This window comes from Colletotrichum abscissum (genome assembly GCF_030869225.1).
Source record: "Colletotrichum abscissum strain IMI 504890 chromosome Unknown Scaffold_14.1, whole genome shotgun sequence".
Lineage (NCBI taxonomy): Eukaryota > Fungi > Ascomycota > Sordariomycetes > Glomerellales > Glomerellaceae > Colletotrichum > Colletotrichum abscissum.
The window spans coordinates 254,667-270,040 of record NW_026850032.1 but is presented as its reverse complement, the minus strand read 5'-3'; the positions used below and the strand labels follow the sequence as shown (position 1 = coordinate 270,040).

Below are 15,374 nucleotides of genomic sequence, written 5' to 3'. Positions count from 1 at the left end.
CGTTACATGCATGTGATGTCACCACGTCCCACACGCCACTACACGCGTAAATCAATCCCACACTCGAGTACGCGACGCGCCCTTTGGACTGAACGAGGTCTAGTCTCCGAGGAATTGCGCTGACACTCTGCCTTTGCGTCTGAGTCAACGTTGCACACCATTGCTGATATCAACGATTTGCGCGCTCTGGAAGCGATCAAGCTCACGCCTTGCGGTGACGGTTTGCACCATTATCCAAAATGTCACCACAAACTCGCTCCAGCGGCCGGACTCCCGCCGCCGCCAACCCATCTCCCGATCGAGTCTATAAGTCTAGCAAGCCGGCAAAGCAGGCAAAGTTTCCGCATCGACGAACCGAAGTTCGAACGTATAGCGCTCGTAAACCAACCGCTCGCATTGCCAACCACCAGCAAAAGACTTTGACCCAGATGTTTGAGACCACGCGCTCGTCGCCCTTGCGCCTTGATCTATCCGACGAAGAGGAGGAGCCCCAGCCTAGGAAGAGAAGGAGAAAGACCATGGGAGACGAACCGACGCCAAGCTCATCCTTTCACACGCAAACGTTGACGCAGATGTCGCGAAGATCATCCGAGAAATCCACGGCAGAAGAGGAAGAGGAGGAGGACGCATGGCAATTCCAGCCCTCGGAGGATGAGGTCGAAAAGGACCAACCGGTGCTGCCCTCCGGCAACGACAAGGAGAACCAAGTGCCTGGCAAGAAGCAGTCGAGCAAACCGCCCAGCAGGACACCCTCCGTCGTTCCGCAGACGCCAACAAATAAACGCGTTATTTATGAGATTCCATCGTCTATAGGCAGCCCGCTTACCCCGATGCTGGCTAGGTACAGCCCGGCGCCAAAAAGGTCTCCCTTGAAAGACAAGTCCACAAACACAATGTCACCGATCCCGAAGCCCACAGCATCCGTCAAACGGCCACGAACTCTGACAGTCCAGGATTCTTATGCGACGACCGGTAGCCAGAGCTCGAGCCAAATCGTCTCTCCCAGCAAAATGCCACTGCAGCCCACCAAAAATGTTCGCTTCATCACGCCCCATCCTACAGCCAGTCTAGCTCCCATGGAAGAAGATGAGGAAGTGGAGGGAGAGCGTGAAGTCAGCCCATCCCCTCGCAGGCCACAAAGGTCACCTCTGGTCGAGATTGCAGATTCTGAGGATGAATTCGATGATCTTGAAATCCTGGATGAGGAAGCTGAGGGGTACGAGGCCGTCGGCGAAGACACACAATTTCAGATGGACCAGGTTCTTGCTTCATCCGAGGAGGAAGTAGCATCCAAAGAAGCGTCTCCTGCGGAGGAAGGCGACTCTGATAAGGAAAACGTCGCCCCAGCCGCCAAGGAGGATGATGACGAAGAGGATGAGGAGGACGCGACAGTGGTTCTATCGAAGCCGTTTGTGTTTCCCAAATTGTCGCGCGGGGATTCGGACCGCAGAGAGACCGTGGAGGTCATCACATCTTCACCAGAGCCTACACACGACAGTGGCTCCAGTGTTCTTAAGACAGCGAGCAGGGAAACCAACGACGAGTCCGTCTCTCAGACGACGCCCACACCGAGTCAGAAAACTCCCAAGGCTAAAGGAAAGGCGGCTGTCGAGACACCAAAGACACCAAAGACCCCTTACACCCAAGGACTAGAGAGCCAGCGGCTACCCTACAGCGTCATTCACGGCATGGGGCGACAGGGCGATCGGACCGACATCTTTATTTCCATACATCCCGAGCACATGGAGGCTATTGTTGCCGGCGAGAAGAACCACGAATTCCGCAATTACAGAATCCCCCACACTGTCACCCGCATGTGGCTTTACGTCACGAAGCCTGTTGCGGAACTGCGGTACATGGCCTGCTTCAGTGAGGCCAAATCGCCTGGTGAGATTGATGAGGACGGGGTCGGCAACGCGGAGTTCAATCAGAACAATGGTTCCAAGTTTGCGTATCATCTAAAGAAGGTCTTCCAGCTAAATGATCCAATGTCTTTACGGGAAATGATGGACCTGGATTGGCTTCACGGACCACCGCAAAAGTACAACTACGTGCCGCCCGCCGTCGTCGGACAGTTGATGGCCAACCTGCGTTGCTGTGTTGTCGGTAAAGACGGAGAAGAGGAAGATGATATCGTGTCGGAACCCGAGATCGGCAGGAAGGAGTTTTTGCCGGCAGCCGGAGGTCCTTCAGAGGAGCAGACGGTCTCCCAGGAGCTCGCCGAGCAACTCCGAAGCGACATTGAGCACTCCACCCAGCACCACTCCTCCGACGCCGACCTGCTGGTACCGTCAAGCCAGACCCCAACCAGGAACCGCGGCGGTCGCGGCGCTCGAAAGTTCGGCACAGAGCTCCCCCAATTCACCAAGCCAGCTCTGCCCCCGACGCCCCTCAGCCGCCCGCCCAATCCAACGCCGCGGCGGGCGGTCCGGCCCTCGCAGGCGACAACGGCAAGTCAGGCGTCGAGCCCCTCCCAGTCGCCCGTTAAGTTCAGGTCTGCGCCGCGGCGGCCGACGCGCTCGAACAACAACTCGAGCCTGCCCATCTTTGTGGACGACGAGGATGAGGACGATAGTCCCGTCCACCTGCCGCCGGGGACGTTCCAGATGGATTCCTCGCAATTGCTGTCCAAGAGCCAGATGCTGCCTGAAAGTCTGCTACGTGATGACGGCGGTGACGAGGACGATATCATTGTGTTTGATTCAGATCAGGATGATGAGCTGTAGGAGCTCGGTTTCGGTTTGCCCTTTGAGGTGTTTGCTACTCGATTGTAATTGGAGGGGGGGTGTTGGCGATGTTATTGGTATTATTATTTTCAAGCGTTGGAGTTTGGATTGGCCTCGGCCGGCTTACAAGGGTTTGGGAAACGGGCAACAAAGAATGGACACAGTGGCTGGGCCAGGCAGGTATGCAACCGTTATTATCGAGAGCATGATTATTGCTTCGCTATTAGTGGTAGAATTGAACCCGCTTGACGTTTTGCTCGAATCAATCTCTGAACTACTACTCCATGAGTTCCTCTTACATGATTACATTGCCTTGCTGCCGGAGTCCAGCCGAGATCGAAAAGGATAACTCGCTTTTCTATTAGTAAACCTGCTAGCGAACTGTAGTAAAAGCTTCCGGAGTTGGCACAGTGAAAGCGGGCGCGCCGAGGGTTAACGCTAGGGCTATAGATACCGTATTTTGCGAGGTTACGGGCATCCAGGTTAATATCTTCAAAACAGGTCTACTGATATTGTTATAGTTATAGTAAGAGTATTAGGGGGGGGGGGGGGGGTGTTATAGTCGATATAGCCGGGTGTAAGAGGTGTTTAAGTTACGAAAAGGCCCTTACATCCTAAAAGCAACTCCCCATCCCCCTCGTCTTCTCTTTAATCCTCATTATCGTCCTCCTCGTCCTCCTCCATAGCTTCCTCCGCGTCTTTATTTTCCTCGTTCTCTTTCTCTTCCTCCTTCTCTTCCTCCTCCTCCTCTTTCTTTATTACTTTCTCTCTAGCCTTTTTATAGCGTTAGGAGCGTATACTTATTTGAATACGGCTTTGGGCTTGCCCAGAAGATACGGGTTAAATAAGTACTCTTATAATAACTAGGGACGCGATCCCGTCGACGTATTCATCCAATATACGACAACACACCACTGCCGAAGCCTATATATACCCCCTCAACCCCGTTCCAGTCACTAGCCAGACGGCGCCCGTCTAGGTCGACGGGTCAGGTCAAACTGGCTAGGTGGTGGAGTGGTTCAGGGTCAACAATCAATTATCTACACCAACCAGCCTACTCGACGACAGGCTTAGCGAGAGTACCCGAGTTCGAATCCCAGCACGAGCACCAAGAGATGTAGCCACACCGGTGGTGAACTCTTTTTGCATTTCTCCTTATATTAATCAGAGGTTGATCTCATGGTGATTAATGACAGATCCATCAGATGTCCCCTGCCTCTGTTCATCCATCCCTCATCCCAGCCTAACCTGCCGCCACATCCTCAAGCACTCCTGCAAATCCCCACTTACCGACCCCTCCGCCGCACCGCCGACGTCACGAATAACAGCAACTAACACACTCGCGAGCGCAAACATCTCAAGCGCCTTCGGCCCCTCTCTCAGCGCCTCGAGGTCCGACTTGCGCATCCCGCCGTTGTCGGCCCAGGCCTTCCACGCGTCGAGGACGGCGCAGAGGGCGGAGGTGAAGGCGCCGTCGAGGAGCATGCGGTGCAAGAGGCCCGCGGCGACGGAGCGGAGGGTGATGATGTCGTCTGTTGGTAAGTGGCCTTGTTGTTGGAGCCAGGGGAGGGTGTGTGTTGCCACGAGGGCGGCGTCCCATTTGGGGGATTGGATTGCTTCGTGGGCGCGGGTTTCGCGGCGCCGGGCGTCGAGGCGCATTCTATCTCGTACTGCGAGTTTTTGATGTCAGTCCAATACTTTCAGTCATGCAGATAAGGGGGAGGGAAAGCCTACCATCGTCCATGTGCTGATCAGACTCCTTGCGCATGCGCTCCCTCACAGCCTGCTCCCTCCGCACCGGATCCATCTGCTGCTCGGCCGCGATGGCGTTCATCTGATCCCGCATCCTTCGGTGCAAGAGATCGAGGTTGTCCCGCGTGTCGTTGTGCGAGCTCGCCCACTTGGGCGTCTGGGTCCCGTCGACGACGCCCAGGACCTCGAGCACGCCGCAGGGGACGGAGGAGCCCCGCGCAAAGGCGAGGACGTCGTCCGGGATGCGGTAGTTCCACAAGATAGTCGCGCTCGAGGTGCCGTAGGCCGTGGCGGCGCTGGCGAACCATGGACCGGCCGTGTGGCCCGGTCGGATGCGGACGTGCTCGATGTAGAGGCTCGTCGAGGGGTGGTCGGCGTCTTCTGGGATGGCGCTTACGAGGCCGTGAGAGGAGATTTTGCAGGCGATTGGGTTTTGGGCGTTGGATTTTGCGGCGCGGGATATGCTGGCGACGGAGGATGACGGGGATATCGTCTTCTTCTTGATGCTTCCGCTGCTTGTTTCTTGCTCTGCGTTGACATTGTCGCTGGCATCCTTCTCATCGTCCTGCTCAATGGCCGTGGCTGCTGGACTAGGGAGTGGTACCAGCCGGACCCAGTACGGGGGCAGAGACTCATGGCTCCTCGTGGTCCAGTGTGAGGACCAATTTACAGACAGCGAAAGATGGCCGTCAGAGTCGTTCAGAGGCGCAATGGTGAGGGCATTATGCTGTCCATCGGGACTCTGCATAAGGGTACAGCCGACGGGAGTCCACAGCCCGGTGCTTCTGAGCAGCCTCCATCCGTGAGCATCGGGCACGGCACCAAGATCCAGGAGGTAGCTGATCAGCTCGTCAAAAGTGACATCGACCTGCGGTTGCCGCAGCTGGTCTGCGTACTCGACCCTCTGCGTCTTGAGGCCGATGGTGTTGGTGCGCCAGTTGAAGGTCGTCCAAGTGCCACCGGGTATGGAGGAAGGGTGGCGGGCGAGGGACCAGTACTCGTCGCGGTGATCGAAGCGGTCCCAGGGCGTGACGGCGTAGCGGGGGAGGTCGACCTCGATGACGCGATTCACGACGTCGGAGCGAGTGAGAGCTGTTAGGCGGGCATGACGGAGCATGCGCCTGATTCGAGATCGCGCGGCAAGTGTCGCAATGGTGTTGTAGAGGATTGGGAGGACACCGAGCACGGCTAGAGGAACACCAATATAGGTGATGATGTCTGTAGGTGTTGTACCCGAGTCGGAGGACATTGCCTTGAGGAGGAAACCCCGTATTCTGAAGCCTTTGGACTATGAGACAGAATGAGAAGATATCTCAATACAATTGAGATATAAAGGTAAGCAATGGCTGGCTGCCTTGTCAAACACTACAAACGTGAATGTCTTTTTGTAAAGGGGATGATGCTATTGTGTCTCTGTGAATAAAGCCATTGGGAACTACCCCTGACCTATGGCCTTCAGCCGCATGGTTTTGGGAAGTCGTTGGCGATGGCTAATCACCAACCTTGCCTGTTTAGTCCTAAGTCGTTCCGTGTGCCTGTCGTCCACGCAGCCATTGTCTACAAGTGCCGGAGACTTGGGGGTTGGGGTTTCTTTATGAGAGCCACATCGTATAGCTCGTCTGATGAAGGCTGTGACAACATGGGGTTGAAATAATAGCAGAAAGCTGAGTAGTGATGTTCGTTGGTTGACAGAGTGCAGCAAACAGATGACTCTGATTCGTAGAATCTCAGAAGGACTGGTTTTCTCAAGGCTTCCCGAATCCGGCCGAGCACAGGTGAGCGAAATGCCGAAGGATGCAAGTACCTTGCTTGCATGAGCTCATGCAGGTTGCTGACCTCGAAGCACATGAGTGATGACTCTACGAGTCGAGAGCTTTCTCGGCTGGCGGAACGTCTAGAGATGATGCGCCGAGATGTTGATTTCGTTTGAAATGACCGTCTCTTTTAGTTGAGTTCAGGGCATCTTGAGCAGAGCTGAGTTTGTCTGTGTACTAAGGTAATCATCAGGCTGTCCAGCTGTCAGCTCTTAGACACGATGAATTGGGACGAACGAGCCAACAACAAGGCGTGAACCACTGCGGGTAACACGGCATTATGAGAGACCGCCTGGGCTGCACCTGGGTGTGTTGTTTGTGATGCCGTGCTGACTGCTTGCAGTTCTTGCAGGTTATTGAGATGGAGATGAAGGTGGAAGATGCGAGAAGGAGGAACCTTGGTCCCGTCAGCCCTAGACCCCGGCCGCTGGGCGATCCCGCCAGCAATGGAACCTGGAAAACTCCCCGCGGGCCGCGTGTTCCAGGTTCCCTGCCTGTACGTGTAGGTACTTCGCAAAGTTCGCAGAGCACTATGGTACCATTGCAGCAGGGCCTGGACGCCCTGCTCGTGTGGACAGTGGAGTGGGCTTGATGTTAAATTAGGTAACCCACGGGCAATGGGGCAGGCGTTCGGGGCCCCGTAAGGCCTGTGGGCGCCCGTTGACACCAAACAATGGCGCTAAATGCAGGGGCACGTCTGCCAAGCCGCTATCCGACGGAGCACTGGGGACCTTCAAAACCGACAACATTCCTCCCTCACTTCCATCGCACTTGTTGCATTCCACTTCCGAACACCACACAACACCACACCAAACTCGCTCGTGTTGCGTCACTCTCGCTAACATCATCGATTCGAATCGCCTCGACTCGACACAATCATTGGCACCCGCGCATCGTCTCAGCTCCGGACCGACGACAATCGCCCTGAGCGCGAGTATGCGCCGAGGACACGATGCGGGACATCTCACCATGCGCCTCTTCCACTCCGTCCTCGCCCTTGCCGGCCTGCTCTCCGCCTTCGCCAATGCTCAATTCCCTTCCACCTCGGTCAACCTCACCACGATCACTTCGCCCGTAGACGGAAATGTCACCATTCGCTACAAAACGCCCAAGGGTGTCTGCAAGACCGCCTACGATACCCAGCAACAATACACAGGATGGATCAACGTCCCCGGCCCTTACCCAGCAAACATGTTCTTCTGGTTCATCGGCGCCCGCGAACCCACAGAGGCCATGACTATCTGGCTCAACGGCGGCCCCGGTGTCAGCTCTCTCTTTGGCATGTTCACCGAGGTCGGTCCTTGCGAGGTTATTGAGAAGGGCCTGAACCAGTACGACACTGTGGCGCGAGAATGGGGATGGGACCGCGCTTCCAACATGCTCTTCATCGACCAGGTAAGTTTCTGGCATCTTCTGGTCCGGCAAGCACTCGTTGGCAACATGCTAACACTCCCCAGCCGAACCAAGTTGGCTTCTCGTATGACATTGCCACCAATGGCTCCATGGATCTGTTCAACGCGAATCAGTCGAGTCCGCCTCAGCCGGTCCCCAATGGACAGCCCCCTGCAACGTTTCTTAACGGCACCTTTAGCTCGCTGAACTCCAACAACACGGCAAATACCACCGAGACGGCTGCGTATGCGATATGGCACATGCTTCAGGGCTTCTTGAGCGCATTTCCCCAGTACAACCCTCCAAACAACAGCTCTTTAGGCATCAATCTTTTCGCCGAGAGTTATGGCGGAAAGTACGGGCCTGTTTTCTCTGATGTGTGGGAGAAGCAAAACGAGAGACGGCAGAACGGGACGCTGTCGGCCAACAACACACTCGAAGTCCACCTCACGTCCCTAGGCATTGTTAACGGCTGCATCGACGATCAGGTTCAGGCGGAATTCTACCCCGCCATGGCTACCAACAACACGTACGGTTTCAAGGCGATGAACGACGTCCGCGCAAGCCTGGCCAACGGCAGCTTGTACACCTCGGGCGGCTGCCTGGACTTGATCAAACAATGTCGCACCGCCGAGTCCGTCTACGACGCCAACAACACCGGCGGGGTGGATACAGTAAACACCCTGTGTTCCAGGGCCTATCAGACCTGCAACGAGAATGTCATGATGCCGTACTCCGAGTCGGGCCGCAGCTGGTACGACATTGCCCGCAAGAACCCGGACTCGTTTCCGCCCAATACGTATCTCGAGTATGTCAACACTGCGGGCTTTCAGCAATCCATTGGCTCCGTCGTCAACTTCACGATGACGAGTCAGGCTGTCATGTCCGCCTTTTCTGGCACGGGCGACTACATGAGAGGACCCTTGATCCCGAAATTGGCCGGTCTCTTGCAGCGCGGTATCCGCGTCGCTCTGATCTACGGTGATCGTGACTACATCTGCAACTGGCTGGGTGGGGAGGCCGCGTCGACGACTCTCGCTTGGCAAGCTAGCACCGTATACGGACGCAACTTCAGCGCCGCCGGTTATGCGCCTATCATTGTCAACAACTCGTACATCGGCGGCGTCGTGAGGCAGTTTGGAAACCTATCCTTCAGCCGCATCTACCAGGCCGGCCACTCGGTGCCAGCCTACCAGCCGGAAACCGCGTTCCAAGTCTTTGCGCGTGTCATCATGGGCACGTCCATCTCGACGGGCGATCAGGTCAATCTGGCCAACTACAATACCTCTGGCGATGCCCACGCCACGCACACAGATAAGCTCCCAGACTCGCCTGCTGCCACCTGCTGGCTGCGCTACATGCAAGCCTCATGCAGCGACGAGCAGATCAGCATGCTCCAGCGCGCCGAGGGGACAGTCATCAACGGCGTACTTTACAGTGCTTCAAGTGACTGGCCTTTGGCCACCAAGGCTCCGACTTCTACGCAGCCTGCCGCATCCACATCATCTACGGTCCTTACGGGATTGTTCACGGCGACGTCGACGCCAACGAGCGGGAGCTTGACGGTCCAGGCACCAATGATGCCTATTGTGGCATTTTTTGCACTTTCGATTAGCATGTTTATGTTTGGTGCGATGGGAAGTGGTTGATTAAAAAGTCATCATAAAGCTTTGGAGCATCGTCTACGTGGCAAAACATTATACTTGCATCCTCGGTTGGGCACTAGAGAGCATGTGGACGGCCTCGAGAATCATCTTGGGGTGGGCGTTTCTGGGCATTTTGGATGTGAAGGATGAAAACATGGAAGGGACCGAAGAAAAGGAGAGAAGCACTGCAGACATGTGCTGGATGTGTTTTTGATTTGTGTTGGTTGAAGACTTAATGATACCCCCTTAATGATCGTTGGAATACAAAGCAGTAAACATGCGTCTTGGCAATGATGATGAGGTATGCTTACGCGTGTCTTGACTATGCAGGCATGCGAGGAGAGAATACTAATTGTTACGTATGGACATAAGTCACGGACGCAGAAATCTGTCCCATAAACGACTCTACGGAAGTTCTTCCGGCCAGGAGGATATCCTGGCATCGTGACCGTGAAGCACCAATGATCAACACGACAAACCTCGTGCGGTTCCAAGATTGGAAAGGATAGTGAAATCGATAGGCAAATCACATTGTAGCAGTAGAGCACAGACGGAGTGAAGAATCATGGGTATCTTGTATTGAGAATATGTATACTAAAACATGCACGGCATAGACCTACCTTGGCTTGCATCATTGATGAAGATATAGTCATGAGAGAATCTGATAACTTCAGTTAGCCACTGTCTGCAATACACCACGACTCGTAAATCAAACAATGTGTGAAGCGTCAAAAATCAGTATGGGGCCTTGTCAAAGGCAGTATCATCAAAGCATATGGCTCAGGAGACCGTCGTGATATATATTATGATCATCACGTAGACGCGGGAGAGTGGGTAGAGGTAGAGGACGAGAGATGGAAAAGGAGCTTACCATTTGATGCAAGGCCGTCGGCAGGGAAAAGGCGAAAGAGGATGTACACCACATGGCTCTAGAAGGCGAATGTTAGCCAACTGTATTCACAAGTGTTTCCCAGAAAGAGTGCAAATGTGAAGTGTTCGATCAGAATGACTGGTAGTCAACGTGTCTCAGCTTCGCCGTTAGGCTCTGACATATGCTTGTCTTTGGTTTATCGTTCATCAGAAGAACGGAGCCGTGGGTGGCTGGAGGGGTGAAGAGACAGGTAGGAGCTTACCACTTGAGCCATGCGATGGTGCGTTTTCGTACAACAGGTCTAGCCATGTCAGAGTAAAACTGTCATCTTAGAGACGGTCAGCGATGTTCATGCTCATCAAGTCAAAACGTAGTGTAATGAAGCCAATTCAGTCGTTGCATGAATGGTATAAAAAGTTTGTATCCGCATTGGAAAATCCAAATCAGACTCGTCATCTAAGTTGCTCATCAGGAAGGCATGTGGGGCAGCAAAGAAAAATGTGAGACCTACCATGACTGGACCGGAAGGAAGCAGGTGCGTCTATACTGCACTGGCAGAAGACACCAAAAGATTGTGTAGCAAAGCGAAATCCATCTCGACACTGTTGTAGACGGGTCAGCCACCTGAAGAGCAAGGTGTATTCCCGACAAGTTGAGTGTTCGGATCGAAATCAGTGGGCGAGGTTTTCTAGGCCTGCCGCAAAGTGGCTTGTCTGCTCATGGCCGAGTCCCATATGGGTACTCTCGGAGCCCAGTGCCGCTTCATCATGTAAATGATGGGAGAGCGGGAAAGAGAGGGGTTCGTATGTACCTTGTCGATTTGATCTGAGATGGCTGGGTTCCATGTTAGCGACGAGGTTCGACGCGAACGAAGGCATACATGGAAAGAAGGGTAGTGAGATCAATCAGAAACAGCCAGTTGTTTTCAACAAGAGTGTTCAGCCGGTAATTCCAACTGTGCAAAGCACAAAAAAACTAATCATCCGGATCTCGAGCGTGGAGGTTGAGGAAGAAGTGTACCGTACCTTTTGTCAAGCCATCCCGAGGCAGCCACGTAGCTCAATTCCACGGCGTCAGATTGAAATAAATCTGCAAAAGCCTAATTTGCTTGATTAGCCACTTGCTCAAGCGAAGCGCATAAGATCCAAAAACAAATTTGCGACATTGTCGTGTCCTATCAGACTGACGTGTAAAACAGAGGTTTCATTCCATTTAGGTCAAAGACTCTAGTTTGCGGTGTTTGTCTGTCATCACCAAGGATTGGGGGTGTAATTCAAAGGTAAAAGTAAGAAATAAGCGCGAGCGCGGAACTTACCAGGTCATGCGAAGCTACGCAGCCGATTTGCTGCGTGTTGCAGTATGGAAAGAAAGGATCGTGAGGTCGAGGTGGTCTGCGAGGGAAGAGTTTTAAAGGTGCTGGGAAATTTTGAGCCGCGAGTGGGGGTGCGCAGCTGGCGGTCGGCCACGACCCACTCGAGGTGTGCCTGCAGTCTCTTCACGTGCTGGGTCACGTGTTAGCGCGAACCGTCGGCGCGGATGGCCGGTCCCCAGTTCAGAGCTCGACGCGTCGCAGCCTGCGTCTGCGTCATGGATCCGCAGTGCGCAAGTCGTCGCAGACCCCGGGAGACGAGAGACGTTCATCCGTGATCTCCTTCCTTTAAGCAAGTGAGACAGACAATAAATCAGTACAAAAATGCCCGAGATCGCTGAAGGTGAGACTGTCATTGAATTGAGAAATGCAAGTTGGCTCATGTTCTCCCAGTCGCGCGGTGCGTGCACTTCTTGCGCCTTCATCTTGTAGGCAAGAAGATCGCAAACGTCTCTGCCCCTGACGATGCCAATGTCTTTGGCAAAGTCGGCACCAGCGGCCCGGCCTTCGAGAAAGCTGTAAAGGGGAGAAAGGTTGTCTCTGTCGGAAGTCAAGGAAAGTATTTCTGGTATGTCTACTCCATCGATCAATTGGAAGCTCTTGACAGACACTCATTTCGTCTCAGGATCACATTCGACAAACCCCCTCATGCGGTGATGCATCTAGGCATGACAGGTAATGAAATTTATTCATTTCAGGTACACTGTATCGAGACTGACACCACGCAGGATGGATCCACATCAAAGGCGACAAGACGGCTTACACAAACTACTACAAAAAGATGAAGGAAGGCGAAGCAGACATCTGGCCACCCAAATACTGGAAATTCCACATCGAGACCGAAGGCACACCCAAAGTCTCGGCCGCCTTCACAGACCCCCGCCGCTTCGGCCGCATCCGCCTCGTGGACTGCCCCGGCGCAGACATCCGCTCCCACTCGCCCCTCAAAGAAAACGGGCCCGACCCGGTCGTCGACGTCGACATCTTCACGGAGACTTACCTCCGCCAAAAGATGCAGTCCCGCCACGTACCCATCAAGGCCCTCCTCCTGGACCAGAGCCACATCAGCGGCATAGGCAACTGGGTCGCCGACGAGGTGCTGTACCAGTCCCGGCTGCACCCGGAGCAGTACTGCGATACCTTTAACGAAGAGGAAATGACGAGGTTGTACGAGGCCGTACGGTATGTCTGTCAGACGGCCGTCGATAAGCTCGGCGACTCGGACGAGTTCCCGGACGATTGGTTGTTTAATTATCGCTGGGGCAAGGGGAGTAAAGGTGCCGCGTCTGAGCTTCCCAACGGGGAGAAGCTTGCGTTCATTACCGTCGGCGGGCGGACAAGCTGTTATGCCCCTGGGAGGCAGAAGAAGACTGGTCAGGTTGTGCCGTCGGCAAAGGAGGAGCCCGTGGAGGAGGAGGATGACGGCGGCAAGAAGCCCAAGGCCGCCGCTAAGAAGAAGAGGCCGGCGAAGGCGAACGAGAGCGATGAGGAGGAGGAGGAGAAGCCCAGCAAGAAAGCACGAGGTGCCAAGGGTTCCGCCAAGGCAAAGCCCACCGCGGCGGCAAAGGTGAAGAAGGAGGAGACTCCAGAGCCCGCCGCCGAAGCACCGGCACCAAGCAAGAAGCAGCGGGCTTCAAAACAGGCTGCGGAGAAGCCTAAGGTCGCACCAACCAAGACCAAGAAGACTGCCGTAAAGAAGGAAGAGGCGTCTGGGAAGACAAATGCAGCGGTGGTAGAGGACACGGGAAGACGGAGGTCCCTCCGACTGAAGGGGTGAGCATTTATATCTTAATCAGAGTTATACCCCATATGAGTCCCGAATTCTCGTGAACACCAAATCCCATCCCCCTCAAACCCCAACATCCTAGTTTACTTCACGGCTCTGACTCCACATCCGGCGGGAACGTTCCAAACAGCGCCATGAGATGCTGCGTCTCGTCGCGGGACAACTTCTTACCCTCTTCGACTCCCTTGGCCATCATACGGAAGTCTACCGCAAACCGTCAGCTTTTTTCACACCAAGATGACACTCGTCACGAGGTTCGGCCTCGGGACGCTGGGCCTTCCGAGCACTTACAATCCATGTAGTATCCTGAAGTAGATCCCATGTTATTAGCCCACCTTGCCACGATGATATTCACGAAGGATTTCGATGAAAGAAGTACGTACCTGGGGTAGACGTCATGAAGAACTCTGCGGGGTGCGTCTCGGACGGGTTGGAAAACGTGTGGATCGCCCTCGGCGGCACGACCATCAACTGGCCCTCCTCGGCATCCACGTTCCCCTCGGGCGTCGAAAACCGGATCGTCCCTATTGCCAGTAACACAATCGAAACGTCAACGAAATAAACCCTCTCCATTCAGTCTAAACATGAACAGTAATCCGATTCAACTACATCAGCGATGGAAAAAAACTCCCCCAACGCCGTTTTGATTTAGTAAAAGAACTCACCCTTGGTCACAAAAAAGCACTCGTCGTGGAACCGGTGCCAATGCATCGGCGGCCCGGACGTCGCCGGCGGCAGCTCGAGCGTCATACACCCGACGCGGTTATCCGTGTTGGTCCCGTCCTCGAAGATGTAAATCGTCATGGGGCCCAGCTTCAGGCACTCGCTGTTCTCCTTTGTGTAGAGCTTCACCGGTACGGGTCCGCGGAGAGGCATCTTGTAATTTTGAAGGCCGCGTTGCGACAACTTTTGTTGTCTAGTACTTTTGTTGGTGGTACGTCGGAGGTGGTAAGGTGCCTCCCTTTTCTTTGGATGTTGATGAAGTTGCCCTTTGAAATTGGAAATATTGCGAGAACCGGACTAAGAGAGAAGGACGTGGTGTAAAATGACCTCACTGACCTATCGAGAATCAATCCGTGACATTCATCTGATGATACTAACAATCTCCCCAAATGGACGTCCGGCGCACCGTAGAGGAGGGGGAAGGAGGTTGAGGAGGTTTAGCAGTAAGCTTAGGTAAGACTACCAAACTAACCTACTTACCTATCGGATCTGCCGTGTCTTTCTATGGATGGACATCCGAACTAGTCGGTTGAGGCGTTTTTCTTTGTACATTAGTCTCGAAACTCACCCGGAAAAAGCAATAAGGAAGCAAGCAGACAGACACAGTTGGTTGCACTGCACGTTAAGAGAGGCAAGTGGGTGACAAAATCGCTTGCTGCTCTATCAGTACCCTCCCTAGCTGCTATCGTATTATTTCTATTCCTATGCTTCTTTCGAAGAGTATTCTCTAATGAATATATCAAAGATCATAACAAAAGTAGAAGTAATAAAAGAATAAGAATAGTGGGCATGATAAGCATGCAAGTAGGCGTTATAATCTTGTTGACTAGCATCCTATTTTGTCACCCACTTGAGAGGGCCTGTCGGATTGAGTCTGTGTCCTCCCACGAGCCGTCGACCCTTTTCTCAGCTTGAGGTGTGTTTGGGTTTAGCAACATGTGCAAGTGTCTCACCGGTCTTTGATGACGCCAGTAATGGTCGCAAATGAGGGGGGCGCCTTCAAGTATAACCTCTCCAGCTTGTGGAATTGTCCTCGATGCAGCCCTGATTATCAGACATTGATTCGTGTGCGGTGTTCATAAATGCAGTGTCACAACGCAGGCGATAATCATCACAATCGTAAAGTAAGCCAAAATGTTGTGTTCCCGAAATACAACGCCTGTAACTCAATTCGCCGAGGGCCTTGGGCCGTCTGCTATGCTATAACATTTCGTCATGATCAAGATATCATGTTGCGGACATGATGTAAAATTCCCAAGAAGCCCCCCCTTGTACAGTCAAGGCCAGTGCCGACT

General features: G+C 53.8%; 5 protein-coding genes across 5 annotated transcripts; 3 read left to right on the top strand and 2 right to left on the bottom strand.

Moving 5' to 3' along the window:
* Positions 1 to 239: 239 nt before the first annotated feature.
* CABS01_06676 (uncharacterized protein) lies at positions 240 to 2,726 on the top strand (the record flags this gene model as incomplete). The annotated part of the gene is made up of 1 exon (XM_060540041.1): positions 240 to 2,726. One exon carries the CDS (start codon positions 240 to 242, stop codon positions 2,724 to 2,726), a length of 2,487 nt encoding a protein of 828 aa, XP_060403725.1.
* Positions 2,727 to 3,374: 648 nt separating this feature from the next.
* CABS01_06675 (uncharacterized protein) lies at positions 3,375 to 5,727 on the bottom strand (the record flags this gene model as incomplete). Its single annotated transcript, XM_060540040.1, has 3 exons — positions 3,375 to 3,479; positions 4,017 to 4,396; positions 4,461 to 5,727. 3 exons carry the CDS (start codon positions 5,725 to 5,727, stop codon positions 3,375 to 3,377), a joined length of 1,752 nt encoding a protein of 583 aa, XP_060403724.1.
* Positions 5,728 to 7,261: 1,534 nt separating this feature from the next.
* On the top strand, positions 7,262 to 9,333 carry CABS01_06674 (serine carboxypeptidase; the record flags this gene model as incomplete). Its single annotated transcript, XM_060540039.1, has 2 exons — positions 7,262 to 7,687; positions 7,750 to 9,333. The coding sequence occupies 2 exons, from the start codon at positions 7,262 to 7,264 to the stop codon at positions 9,331 to 9,333; spliced, it is 2,010 nt and encodes a 669-aa protein (XP_060403723.1).
* A 2,561-nt stretch (positions 9,334 to 11,894) lies between these two features.
* On the top strand, positions 11,895 to 13,347 carry CABS01_06673 (formamidopyrimidine-DNA glycosylase domain-containing protein; the record flags this gene model as incomplete). The annotated part of the gene is made up of 4 exons (XM_060540038.1): positions 11,895 to 11,913; positions 11,964 to 12,138; positions 12,196 to 12,245; positions 12,299 to 13,347. The coding sequence occupies 4 exons, from the start codon at positions 11,895 to 11,897 to the stop codon at positions 13,345 to 13,347; spliced, it is 1,293 nt and encodes a 430-aa protein (XP_060403722.1).
* A 97-nt stretch (positions 13,348 to 13,444) lies between these two features.
* CABS01_06672 (cupin) lies at positions 13,445 to 14,232 on the bottom strand (the record flags this gene model as incomplete). Its single annotated transcript, XM_060540037.1, has 4 exons — positions 13,445 to 13,560; positions 13,648 to 13,662; positions 13,740 to 13,880; positions 14,022 to 14,232. The coding sequence occupies 4 exons, from the start codon at positions 14,230 to 14,232 to the stop codon at positions 13,445 to 13,447; spliced, it is 483 nt and encodes a 160-aa protein (XP_060403721.1).
* Between the last annotated feature and the right edge of the window lie 1,142 nt (positions 14,233 to 15,374).